General features: G+C 70.5%; 1 protein-coding gene across 1 annotated transcript in view; it reads right to left on the bottom strand.

Annotated features, from left to right (window-relative positions):
• Window positions 1-13,160, bottom strand: part of CAMK2B (calcium/calmodulin dependent protein kinase II beta) — a 47,046-nt gene that overhangs the window by 4,813 nt on the left and 29,073 nt on the right. Inside the window, 9 exon segments of the mRNA XM_079786139.1 lie at window positions 3,695-3,743; window positions 4,690-4,734; window positions 6,796-6,867; window positions 6,944-6,984; window positions 11,635-11,677; window positions 12,128-12,211; window positions 12,689-12,783; window positions 12,786-12,807; window positions 12,887-12,981. Coding sequence (XP_079642265.1) covers window positions 3,695-3,743; window positions 4,690-4,734; window positions 6,796-6,867; window positions 6,944-6,984; window positions 11,635-11,677; window positions 12,128-12,211; window positions 12,689-12,783; window positions 12,786-12,807; window positions 12,887-12,981 — 546 coding nt within the window.

Genomic DNA, 13,160 nt, shown 5'->3' on the forward strand with positions numbered 1-13,160 from the left:
TGGGGCACATCCAGGAGCAAGACTCACCCTGTTCCCCGAGGGAGGCTGGCTGGGAGGCCTCTGCCCTCGGCACCCCAATGCCCCACCCCCACCCTCAGGCCAGGCCCCCTCTGCTGGCTCCAGAACCCATCCCCTGCCATCTGGTCCTGCTCACAGCCCCTCTGTGGTCCCCAGACCCTTAGTCAGCTGAGGGGACCCCTAAGCAGGCAGAGTCGTGCTGCAGCCCCACGCAGGCCTGTCCGCAGAGCCCGCCAGGCTGCTGCACTGGCCCCACGGGGAGGGCTGCAGCCTGGGCTGGTCCATGCAGGTGACCCCTGGGAGCATCCTGCAGGTCTCCAAGCCTTGGGCAGGGGTCCAGTGTCTGGGACATGGAGCCTCTGAACTCGGACGAGACACTGCAGAGTCCCGTGTGCCGACCAGATCCACCCCATTCCACCAGCTGACTGGTGCCACCCCCCACCCACCCCGCTCGCCCCGCTCGCCCCAAGCCCTCAGCCACATCAGCGTCCAAGGGCCCCCACTCTGGCCCTTGCCCCTCAAGCCGAGCACAGAGCCCTCTCGGCAGGGCCGCCCACAGGGCTCTAGCCGGCAGGCCACAGACCGCCAGCCCTCCCCCACGGCTTAGCCCGTTCCCTCCGCCCTGCCTCGGCCTCCCCCCACTCGGCCCGCAGGGTGGGCAGGGGCCACACTCACCCAGCCACTCCCCCGCCATGCCTGGCCCCTGGCCCTGCTGCCTCTCCTCTGAGCCCGGAGCCTCCCCTCGGGTGGGGGTGGCTGCAGCCCGGGGTGTCATCCATCCCTGTAAGTGATACTGGCGGGCAGTCGGCAGACGGGCCAGCGCTCGCTCCTCCCTCCTGGGGCAGCCGGCTTCCACCCTCCCTGCAGGGCCAGACCTCCCCTTGCCACGGAGCACCCCACGGAGCTGCCCCGGCCCTGGACCCAGCCGGAGGGACGCCAGACACACTCCCGGGCACCCTTGGGGCCGCTGGCCCCTCTGCTCCCACGAGCCTCGCTGCCTGCAGACCCCGCAGGTCACGGGGGGCAGGCCCCATTCACCCTGGACCATCTCCAGGTGCTCACGGACACGGGTGTTCATACCCCGTCTTTAGCCATGAACTCCGTTTCTGAGGCCAGAGGCACCTCACGTGGAAGCCCCGGCCGCTTCCGTGCCCCCAGCTGCCTGTCCCAGAGCGGGGCCCGGGGTGGGGGACCCACATTGCAGCCTGCGTCTCCACAGCTGTAGGGCCCCTTGAGGTGTCACTTACTTGGGGCGGGTGGGGGGCCTGGGAGAGCCGGAGACGGGCAGGGTGGGGGGCCCTGGGCTTCTGGGGTCCCTGAGCCCCTCCTATGTTCAGGATGTCAGAGATCCTGGGGGCTGAGGCGGAACAGAACAGATGTGAACACGAGGGGGGGCGTGCAAGAGAGGAAACCTGAGGGCTGACAGCCAAGCATGGGGAAGCGCAGAGGGGGTCATGGTGGACTTTGGGAGACAGGGGGGGTCATAGGGGCGGAGGAAAAGGGGGCCATGAGGGACATGCAGGGGAGGGAGGGGCTGTGGGGGAAGTAGGGGGACATTGGGAGTCGTGGAAGGATGGAAGGGTCACATGGCGGGTGTGGGGGACATGGCAGATGTGGGGGGGAAGCTGCTTGGAGCAGAGGTGCCAGCCAAGGGGGGGCACCTGGCCCAGGACAACGTGTGACAGTCCTGGTAAGCGGGTGACAGGCCTGGTAAGTGGGTGACAGGCCTGGTAAACATGTGACAGGCCTGGTAAGTGGGTGACAGGCCTGGTAAGCATGTGACAGGCCTGGTAAGTGGGTGACAGGCCTGGTAAGCGTGTGACAGGCCTGGTAAGTGGGTGACAGTCCTGGTAAGCGGGTGACAGGCCTGGTAAGCAGGTGACAGGCCTGGTAAGTGGGTGACAGGCCTGGTAAGCAGGTGACAGGCCTGGTAAATGGGTGATCGGAGGGTGAGAATGTGCCGGGACCCGCCAGCCGTGGGGAGGACATGTGGGCAGAGCAGGGCCCTCTGCTCCTTTAGCCATAGGCCTGCGAGCTGTCAGGGGCTCCCTCGGTGCTGCCTGGGGCTCAGGGTGGGGCCCCGTGAAGGCAGCGTGACTGTGGAGGCCACGGCAGACGCCTGGGGAGGCGAGGGGACGGGCCTGCAGCCTCAGAGGCTGCCGGCCGGAGCCGGGCAGCAGCGAGCGTGTGGGGTGCTGGCTGCAGCATGAGCAGGGGTGTCTGGCCAGACACTCGGCCATGCCTGGCGGGGCGCAGAGCCACGTGACTTACACGGGGTGGGCAGGAGGCCCTCGGCTTCCACGGTCCCTGAGCCCCTCCGGCTGGAGCTCAGGACGTCAGAGGCCCTGGGGGCTGGCAGACGGTGGGCGTGAGGAAGGGACAGGGAGCCATGCCTCCCGCCGGGGCCTGTCTCAGGGAGGAGCCCCCTGAGGTGGAAGCAAGGCCTGAGCCAGCGGAGACGACCCGGGGGGTCAGCGCCCTGGGCTCTCAGGGTCCCGGAGAGGGACTGCAGGCCCTTGGAGGAGACCCCGCGGCCACAGGGCCGGCTACATACCCGGGGCAGGGCAGGGGGCCCTCAGCCTCCCGGGCCCGAGCCCTCCTCACCGAGCTCAGGAAGTCGGGGCCCGGGGGCTGGTGGACAGACAGACGTGACCAGGAGGCAGGCGGGGAGGGGGTTGCAGAGGGAAGGGGCAGAAGGAGGAGGAGGTGGGGCTGAAGCTGGAGAACCCCGACCCAGGAGCGTCCAGGCTGTCCCGTCACAGCAGGTGTTGAGGTCCACGCAGCGGGTGGGGGCCTGCGTGTGCCCGGCGTGGGGGAGGCTCGGGGGGGACTCGGGGCTCCTCTGTGTATGAGGCCCTCAGTGCAGTGGGCTCAGCTGCACAGGCCAGGCACTTCCCACCCCTCCCAGCCGAGGGCCGGGGTCAGATTTGGGAAGCAGCGGCCAGACGCCCCGCCCCCACCATCCCCTCCCCGCAGCAGGCCTGGACCGGAGCCCCACAGGCCAGGCTGGCCTCCATGCTGCTGGCTCCAGCCTGTCTCTGTCTGTTTGGGAACCACACACACGCCCGTCTCCCTGCTCAGGCTCATGCTCCGTGCCGCGCTCCCCCCCGCCCCGCACTGGGCTGGGGATGCTGGGCAGCCGCCGTGTAGGGTGGGCCTGGCCTTCCCCCCGAACTGCAGCACGACCGGCTGGGGTGCCCTGGGCAGCCCCGAGGGCGCTGGTGTGTCAGGGGGTCCACAGCCCCACGTGGGGTGTGGCCTAGGCTGGGGCCTGGGCACCAGATCCCTGCCCCACGGAATCGCACCGAACCCGGCAAGGCCCCCGGCTGCTCGTCCACTCAACTGCCCGCCAGACAGTCATGACTTCAAGGAACTTGAAGAAATTGAGCAAATTCAACTGTGAACTTGTTTCTCCTGGAAAACTGGGCGCCTGGCCCTGGGGTGAGCTGAGGGACAGGTGGGGAGGGCGAAGGGCGGCGGAAGCTTCCTTGCCGTCAGGGTGCCCGCCTGGCAGGCGTGGCTGGAGGCCTGCACCCTGGACAGCCCGGCACGCGGGCTGGGCCGATCGCTGTCTCCGAGGACGGCCAGGCCCCGGGGCATCCGAGTCACAGACCCTGACCAGGAACCGCCGCCGACGCACCCTGCCCCGCGCCCTGCCGTGGGGAGCGCACGGTACCTTTCGTGTCCTCGTCCTCTATGGTGGTGTGGGCGCTGTCGGACGAGTCCTGGGGAGACAGGGAGGCAGGGTCAGCACTTGACTGCCCGGCCCGCCCAAGGGGCCTGGGGGTCAGGGCCCGGGGAGCAGGGGCCTGGGAGGTGCCTTTGCCGGACCCTGGCCCCAGAGACCCACAGGCAGCCGGGGCTTCGTATGACCCAGTCCCACTGCCCACGTCCAAGGCCACCGTGCGTGGTGGGAAGCCTGCTTGGACGGTCTGACAGCAAGGGAAGCCGGCTTATAAAGTCCCGAGGCTCCTGGGACCAGGAAGACACCCAGAGTGGGAGGGAACCTGGGGGGCCCAGGCCGAGTGTGGGCGCCCACACCTCCTTCCCAGCCTGCTCTGTCTAGCCGGGCCCGGCCCACCCCTCCTCGGCCTGGGAGCCAGGTGCTGCCCTTCAGATAACAAACCAGCTGCCACCCGCCCGTCACCAAGCTCCCAGGCAGCCGGCTCCCCAGAAGGGATATCTCCACAGGGTCCCCGAGGGACCCCCTCCCGCCTGGCGAACGGGCTCCGAGCTGTGGCCAGCAGGAGGGTCTGCCTGTCCAGGCCCAGGACTCAGGCCACAGCCCTTCTCCGCCCCCGAGATGCGGGTGGGATGGAGGAGAGGCCAGCCCGGCAGGAAGCGCCGGCAGCGAGGTGAAGGTGGGCGAGGTCACCGGTCTGTGCGCCCCAGACCCGCCCACAGGCCCTGCACTCAGCCAGGGCAGAGTGGACAGGGGACGGCAGCAGGCGGTCCTGAGAAGTGGCCCTGCCCTGCAATCACGGAGCCTGTCCACGGGCTGGGCGCAGCGGGCTGGGCCTTCCCGGCAGAGCAGCCAGGGACGCGTGGGCTCCGTGCTACCTCGGGATGGGTTTGGGGACACCTGCCCCCACAGGGTCAATGCCCAGCCCTCCCCCGGGGCCAGGGTCTGCCTCCGGCCCCCACAGAAGCTCCCGAGGGGGAGGGCGGTACCTTGATCCCGTCCACAGGGTTATGAATGACGGTGGTTTGAGGCTCCTACAGAGGAAGGAAGGAGGGAGTGAGAGGAGGGGCCGCGGGCGCCCAGCAGAGCCGAGGAGCAGAGGGGAAGGCAGGGACGGAGGGGGAGGGGCGGCGATGAAGCAGACGCGACACCCAGGGATGCCCAGGCCGCGGCGAAGAGCTTGGCCAGGGCGGGGAGAAGCGGCTGGCGTGGAGCCTGGGCTGGAAGGTGGCGCGGGATGTGGTGGCAGGGGGTGCAGGGGCCCAGGACGGGGTGGCTGTGAGGCCCCACGGGACTTCCCCTGCTGGGCCTGGACCCCCACACGTCCTGGTCGGCCCTGGGCAAACCCAGCCTTCCCGGGGCGTCACATGGGCCCTGGGGGCAGGGCCGGCCGGGGCATCTCTGAGAACAGGTGGACCAGCAATCCCGCCCCCACGGCCTGACCACCAGCCGTGGGGTCCCCTGGACAGGACGCCCCCAGGCGAGGCCTAGAGCCCAGGATCCCTGCCCAGCAGGGGGGCCCCATGTTCGCCAGCCCCTCCCCTCCCCCTGGGCAGCCACAGGCCAGCAGGCCCATCCCACGCCTGCCCAGGGCCGGCAGGTGTGACTGATGGGAAACGCGGGGTCTCTGCCTCCCTGCAGACCTCGGCGGGCGGAGAAGTGAGACCAGCCCCGCCTTCATCCTGGGAGGCTGTGCGGGGTCCCCACTGGGGCTGGGCGGGTCCCCGCTGCCACCGTCTCCCCTCTGAGCCCGAAAGGCAGCACCGGGTCCCCTGTGGGCCTCTCACCAGGACCCACCAGGGAGGCAGGAGCTGGCCTGTCTGGCTGCTGAGCGGGCTCTCGGCGTAGCCTCACCCCTCACCCCTCACCCCACCCCCAAGGAGCAGCTAGGGCTGGGGGCCGTGTCATTCGTCAGAGACCGGCTGGAGCTGGGCCCCATCGTCACCCAGGCCTCCTGACAGGCGGCTGCCACAGGCCTGGGTCCCGGGGCCAGGAGGGGGCTGCAGGCCCAGTACCACGGTCCCGGGGCCAGGAGGGAGCTGTGGGCCCAGTACCACGGTCCCGGGGCCAGGAGGGGGCTGTGGGCCCAGTACCAGGGTCCCGGGGGCCAAGAGGGGGGGCTGTGGGCCCAGTACCAGGGTCCCGGGGGCCAAGAGGGGGGGCTGTGGGCCCAGTACCACGGTCCCGGGGCCAGGAGGGGGCTGCGGGCCCAGTACCACGGTCCCGGGGGCCAAGAGGGGGGGCTGTGGGCCCAGTACCAGGGTGCCGGGGTCAGGAGGGGGCTGCGGGCCCAGTACCACGGTCCCGGGGGCCAAGAGGGGGGGCTACGGGCCCAGTACCACGGTCCCGGGGGCCAAGAGGAGGGGCTGTGGGCCCAGTACCAGGGTGCCGGGGTCAGGAGGGGGCTGCGGGCCCAGTACCACGGTCCCGGGGGCCAAGAGGGGGGGCTGTGGGCCCAGTACCAGGGTGCCGGGGTCAGGAGGGGGCTGCGGGCCCAGTACCACGGTCCCGGGGGCCAAAAGGGGGAGCTGTGGGCCCAGTACCAGGGTGCCGGGGTCAGGAGGGGGCTGCGGGCCCAGTACCACGGTCCCGGGGGCCAAGAGGGGGGGCTGTGGGCCCAGTACCACGGTCCCGGGGCCAGGAGGGGGCTGCGGGCCCAGTACCACGGTCCCGGGGGCCAAGAGAGGGGGCTGTGGGCCCAGTACCAGGGTCCCGGGGCCAGGAGGGGGCTGCGGGCCCAGTACCACGGTCCCGGGGCCAGGAGGGGGCTGTGGGCCCAGTACCAGGGTCCCGGGGCCAGGAGGGGGCTGCGGGCCCAGTACCAGGGTCCCGGGGACAGGAGGGGGCTGCGGGCCCAGTACCAGGGTCCCGGGGCCAGGAGGGGGCTGCGGGCCCAGGACCAGGGTCCCGGGGCCAGGAGGGGGCTGCGGGCCCAGTACCACGGTCCCGGGGCCAGGAGGGGGCTGTGGGCCCAGTACCAGGGTCCCGGGGCCAGGAGGGGGCTGCGGGCCCAGTACCAGGGTCCCGGGGCCAGGAGGGGGCTGCGGGGCCAGGACCAGGGTCCCGGGGCCAGGAGGGGGCTGCGGGCCCAGTACCAGGGTGGCTGGAGGAAGCGTCCCCTTCGGGCTGGTGGCGGCGCCGCTGTTCTTGGTGCTGTTGGTCGGGGGCTGCAGCGGAGAGAGAGGGCGTCAGGGGGAGAACGAGGCCCCTCCCTGGGGTCGGCCTGGGGAGCGGGAGCCTCACCTTCACCACGTCGGCCTTCTTGTTGAGCATGCTCTTGGCTGCTGCATGGGGAGGAAAGGCATCGTGAGGGGCCACCCTCTGCAGCCCCCTGGCACGCGTGACCTCGGGGCCCACAAGGTGCCGGGCTCCCCAAGAGTGAGGCAGGGTGGCTGCCCTGGGGGACCGAGGTGTCGCCCCCGATTCGGGACCCTGGCTGCAGGGACGGGCAGTGTGGGGAGGACGGTGGGTGCCCCCGGTGAGGACACAGGACGGGCGCCAGGCTGTGTGGCGGGCACCCCTCCTCACTGCACGTTCGCAGCGGGTGGGGTGCCGCTGGTGCCCACAGGGGGGCCGTCCCCACCCAGGTGCCTCTGGGTCCCTCCACTGGAGGGAGGACTCGCTCTGCCCCGCGGCCGGAGCCCGAGGCACCTCTCCTTTGGGGCCACTTCCTGGCCTTGCCTGGCAGCTGGAGCTGCCGCCTCTGTGCGGGCTCCCGGGCTCCGTGAGGTCAGTAGGATGACGTGCATGGGGGAGGGTCAAAGGCCACCTGCACCCCAGGCTGCCCGCCCCCTCCATGGAGGTCAGGGCAGCCTGCCGGCCTCCCCTCTGCCCTCCACAGCTCTCGGCCTCGGCCCAGCACCTGCCCTCCCCAGAGGCTCACGGTAATGACAGGACTGCCAAGAAAAGGAAGTCAGCTTACCTCACACAAAGGTAAGAGGGGAGGGTAGGGCGTGAGGGAGAGAGAAAACAGGTTTGTCAGTCAGGCAGAGTGCAGCCCCGCCCAGGACCACAGCCCGTCCGGCCCTCTCCCCCAAGTCAAGCAGCGCCCCGCAGGCTGGCAGGTGTGGTCAGAGAAGCAGGGAGGGTCCTTTGCTCCGGGCCCCAAAGGCTCCAGCTGGCCAGCCTGAAGAGTCACCTTCTCCGGGACGAGGAGGGGAGGGGAGGGGGGAGGGGGAGGGCCCCACAGAGGCCCGGGGAGCAAACGCCTGCTGGGAGCATCCCTGGCCAAGACGGGCACTTAGACCCAGAGAGTGTGGGTCCCCTGCTGGCAGCATTAGCACCCCCTGGACTCCCAGGCCCTCTGACAGAAACATGCGGGGGGGGGGGGGGTGTCTGCTCAGCAAGCCCTCTGCGGGGTCCCCATGCTGCTCAGACCGGTGCAGTGGCCAGCGGGGGCCAGGGCCACGAGCCGCCTCTGACCACAGTCCCCTGGGGCCAGGGCCTCACGCTGCCCTCGGGCTCCGCGCGGGGACAAGGGGGCTGCTCGGTCAGAAGCCCTCAGGCCCTCCGAGCAGCCACGCTGCACCGGCTTCCTGCTCCCCGGGCTCTGTCCCTCCTCTCACACGCTCCTCTCCCAGCCGGCCGGCGTGGCTCAGTGGTGAGCGCCGACCTAGGAACCAGGAGTCACAGTTCGATTCCCGGTCAGGGCACAGGCCGGGGTTGTGGGCTCCATCCCCAGTGGGGGGCGTGGAGGAAGCAGCTGATTGATGATTCTCATCACTGATGTTTCTCTCTCTCCCTCTCCCTTCCTCTCTCTAAAAGCAATTAATATATATATACATATATATTCTTTTTTTTTGTTAATCCTCACCCGAGGAAATTTTTCCATTGATTTTTAGAGGGAGGGGAAGAGAGAGGGAAAGACAGAGAAACATCGATGTGAGAGAAACACAGCAATTGGTTGTCTCCTGCACCCACCGGAGCAGGGAGGAGCCTGCAACCGAGGTACGTGCCCTTGACCAGAATCGAACCTGGGACCCTTTGGTCCGCAGGCTGACGGTCTATCCACTGAGCCACACCGGCCAGGGTGTGTGTGTGTGTGTGTGTGTGTGTGCGTGCGTGCGTATAAAAACGCTTCCCTCCCAGCATCCTCGGGGCAGAGCTGACCAGCAGCCTGCCTCATGTTGGCCCCCCTCTGTGAGACGCGCTGCCTGTGGGTCCCAGGGCATGAAGGACCCCAGACCGTCCTTCCCTCGTCCCCCCATCAGACCCTCCAAGGGCCAGGCCAGGGCAGCCGGACTCAGGACCCTGACAGACACCCTGGCGGCCCTGCCCTCAGGCTCCGAGGACCTGGAACTCCTGGGGCCGCGTGGACACCTCCTCAGGACGGGCCCGGACAGCCCCACAGGCTCAGCGTGGGTCCCCCGCGGGCTCGTCCCCAGAGCACAGCCCTCGCCTCCCCATCCCCTCGCCGCTGCCCCAGGAGAGGGGAGCCCACCCCGCAAGGGGAAGTGGTCTGAGGTGGTGGCGCCCAGGGACCCGTCCGGCTGGCTGACCAGCTGGGCCTGCGGAGAGGCATCAGCCTGGGGCTGAGCACGCTGGCCCCCTCTCCGATGGAAGACGGGCTTTCCCAGGCTGAGGTAGAGGCAGCGCGGCCGTGCTGTGCCCGGCACAGAGGGAGCCGTGGTCCCCGTGGGCCGTTCGCAGGCCCCGGGCCAGGCCCGGGCAGCGGGTCCCCTCCAGCCCGATTCGATCAAACCCGCGGGCGCAGCGGCGAGCCCCCGCCTGGGCTCCAAGCAAACACCGTCCTGTTACCCAGTTCCCCTCCAGCCCCTGTGCAAGCCCGTCTCCTAGCAACGCTGTCCCAAGCGACCCTGAGCCCGCCGAGCCCCGTCGGTCCCAGCAAAGGCCCGGCAAGCTCATGCGTGGTTACCGGCAGCAGCCAAGGGCCTGAGCACGCACCCCAGGCCCGGGAGACGAACCACCCTCCAGGGGCCAGGCGGGCGGGACCCGACCAGGGCTCTGACGAACGGCACCGTCTCCACAGAGACACCCAGACTTCCGCGGGCGGAGGGTGCCCGTCACCCACAGAGAAGCCAGGCCTCAGACCTGAGACACCCCACCCCCACCCCACCGCCGCCCCCACCGCGTCTGCCGGGTCAGTGAGGCCGGGGGGCCTCGGTCCACAGGCCAGTCTGCCTCGCCCGCAGCTGGTCACAGGCAGCCATGCTGGTCCCCCACATGCACTGACCTCCCCGACTGGCCCTCAGCGCCCAGGAGCCCCCATGCACGCGGCTCATGCAGGAGGCGGCGTTGGGGCGAGCGGGTAGGGCAGCTCCGCGCCCGCCTCACTCCTGTGCCGTCCACCCGGAGCCTCTGCCTCCCGCTCCCTGCTCCCCGACCCTCAGGTGCCTCAGGACCCCAAGAATGAGGCACTGGACAGCCCTATGGGCCTGCTGACGTGCCCACAGACCCTCCCCGAGGCGGGCCCCGCCCCTGTGCCCCGAGGCAGCTGGAAGGCTGGGTCCTCTTGGGGGGAGGGGGGGGCTGCCCAGGCTGTGGGGCAGGGCGGGGCAGGGTGGGCGTGCAGGAGGGAAAGGCCTGGGCCTGGGCGGGGCCCTCAGCCCACCCTCGGCTGTGGGCCCAGGAGGAAGACGAGGTCGGCAGCCCTCGGGGTCTGGCCGAGGCCTCAGTGGGCGGGAGCAGACCTGGGCCTCCTGGGAGCAGGTGGGCAGAACCAGAGTCTCCCCTCATGGTTTGGGACGAGGGGAGAGGGCCCTTGTAGAAAGAGCCAGGCGGCCTTCAACGTCATTCTCGGGGCGCCTAGGACCCCGCCAGGGCTCGCAGGGCTGGCTCAGCACAGACTCCCGGTGGCGTGTGAGCAGCGGAGCCAGTGTGTGTGCGTGGGGGGCGGGGGGGGCACGCGCGAGGCCAGGTGGACGGATGGCCGCAGGCTCTCGGGCGGGGTCTCTGCCTCAGGCCTCCTGAGGCCCCTGTAGCACGGGGACCCCAGCAGCAGCCCCGAGTCCTCCTGTGGGTCAGGGTCACTCTGAATGAGGATGGACCAGGGGGACGGAGCTTCCGAAGCAAAGAGCTCTGGCCAAAGGGGTCTCCCGACCCCCGACTCAGGGGCCAGGGCTGGGGTTCAGGCAAACGCGTGTGGGCACGGCTTAGGGGCCTAAGGGGCGGGGCTGTGGGTGCGGCGGGAGCGGGGCTCCCTGCCCGGGGCTGCGTGCAGCCAGGGGGGCTCCATGCGCTGCGGACGCGGGTCCAAGCGTCTACCTTGTTCCACCAGCCCCATGGTGGCGCCGGCGGCCGCGGTGGACATGGTGGCCGGAGCGGTGGTCTGTCTGCCCACTGTTAGCACCGTTAGAAGGGGAGGGCGGCAGACGGGGCGAGGTGAGGGAGAGAAGAGACAAAGGAAGCAGAGAAGGTTAGCGTCTGGCGGGGCGCGGGGTTCCAGGGCCTCACAGGAGGACGACAGGTGGAGACTGACGTTTGGACCCACATTTGGGCGTCTCGGGGACGGGCCGCCCGCAGCACGGCCACAGCGAGGTCACGGAGGGTGCCGGGTGCAGACAGACAGTGAGGACGGACCACAGACGCCGCACACACAAGCCACAGGACAGGGTGACGCTGTCCCTGGCGGGCCTGCCGGGCCCTTGGCCTCGGGCCCCAGACCCCCCCACCCACCCCCGCGGCCGCACGCCCCGGCCCCACCACCTCCGCGGTCCGGCCGGCCCCAAGCACGCCCGGAGCTGCAGAGGCCCGGCCCTCTCACCCACACAAGACGGTGCCCGGATTCAGCACAACGACAGGCCACAGAGGCGCCGACCTACGGACGCCCGGACAGACACAGAGCTGGGTGTCGGGTGGGGACACGGACCCAAACGCGGGGCAGGTGGGGGCCTGCCAGTGCCCCGGGAGGGCCTCGGGCACAGGGGAGGGAGGGTGGGCGGGGGTCACGGAGCCTGTCAGAGGAGCGGTCTCACCTGAGAAGTTCCGGGTGGCCAGCATGGTGGTGAGGATGGCGCCCTGGGGAGAGACACGGGCTGGGACGCGGGGCTGGCCGGGAGCCCCAGGCCTCAGCCCCCGGTGCCTGGCAGGTTCACCAGCTGCTCCCACACGAGCCTCCCGTTCCAGAGCTGCCCACGCCCACAGCCGCCCAGGACCCGGGGCCTCTCCCTGACGGCACAGCCACGTGTGCTGGGCGCGCGGGGTACCCCCTGCCTGCAGCAGCCTGAAGTGGGGCCAGGCCACCTCCCTCCTATCCCCCACCAAGCACTAGGGCCTGGCCAGGAAGCTGGGGACGCCCTCACACCTGGAGCCCCTCGGGGGGCGGGAGGCTGGGTGGGGCCAGCCGGGCACCTGGGTGTGGTTGCCAGGGGGGGGGGGCACGGCTGGGCCTTGCAGCCTCCCCCCTCCCAGCACAGGGCCCTCGAGGGGCAGGCGCCTTCCGGACACGGGTGCGGCCGGCCCCCTCACCTTGAGCTTCCTCCGCGCGTTGAACTTCTTCAGGCACTCCACCGTCTCCTGCCTGTGCATCATGGAGGCCACCGTGGAGCGTTGCTGTGGGGACAGGGGCAGGGGGATCAGGGGACAGGGGGATCAGGGGACAGGGGGCTCAGAGGGGACTCAGGGGGCAGGAGGCTCAGGGGACGGGGGGCTCAGGGGACAGGGGGGCTCAGGGGGGACTCAGGGGGCAGGGGGGCTCAGGGGGCAGAGGGGCTCAGAGGGGACTCAGGGAAGGGGGGCTCAGGGGAAGGGGGAGCTCAGGGGGCAGGGGGGCTCAGAGGGGACTCAGGGGGGCAGGGGGCTCAGGGGACAGGGGGGCTCAGGGGACAGGGGGCTCAGGGTGAACTCTGGGGGGCTCAGGGGGGACTCCGGGGGCAGAGGGGGGCTCAGGGGGGCTCAGAGTGAACTCAGGGGGGTTCAGGGGGAACTCAGGGGGAAGGGGGGCAGGGGACAGGGGGGCTCAGGGCGGCCAGGTGCAGGGACAGGACCAGGGTCCACCCGACGCCCGGGAGGCCGAGGCCGGGGACTTACGCAGACCCACGGGTGCTTGAGCGCCTCGTGCGCGGTGATGCGCTTGGCGGGGTTGATGGTCAGCATCTGGTTGATGAGGTTCTTGGCTTCGGGTCCGTGTCCCACTCGGGGGAGGGGAACTGGAGGACAAACGGTGCTCAGGGGGGTCGGGCCCCCCAGCAGGGGCCAGGCTCTCCGAGGTGGGGGGGGGGCACTCACGTCGTAGGCACCGGCCTTGATCTGCTGGTACAGCTTGTGCTGGTCCTCGTCCCAGAAGGGCGGGTAGCCCACCAGCAGGATGTACAGGATGACCCCTGCGGCGAGGGCAGGCTCAGCGGGCCCCGCCCGCCCACCGCGCCCACCGTGCCCGCGAGCCCCGTGCCCGCGCCCGGGAGCCCGGTGCCCGGAGGTGGAGTGTGCGGCCGGCAGGGGTTCCCAGCCCCGGCTAAGGGGGGTCCTGCCTGAAGCCAGGCAGCCCAGGAAGGCACCGGGG

Source organism: Cnephaeus nilssonii (genome assembly GCF_951640355.1).
Source record: "Cnephaeus nilssonii genome assembly, chromosome: 12".
NCBI lineage: Eukaryota > Metazoa > Chordata > Mammalia > Chiroptera > Vespertilionidae > Cnephaeus > Cnephaeus nilssonii.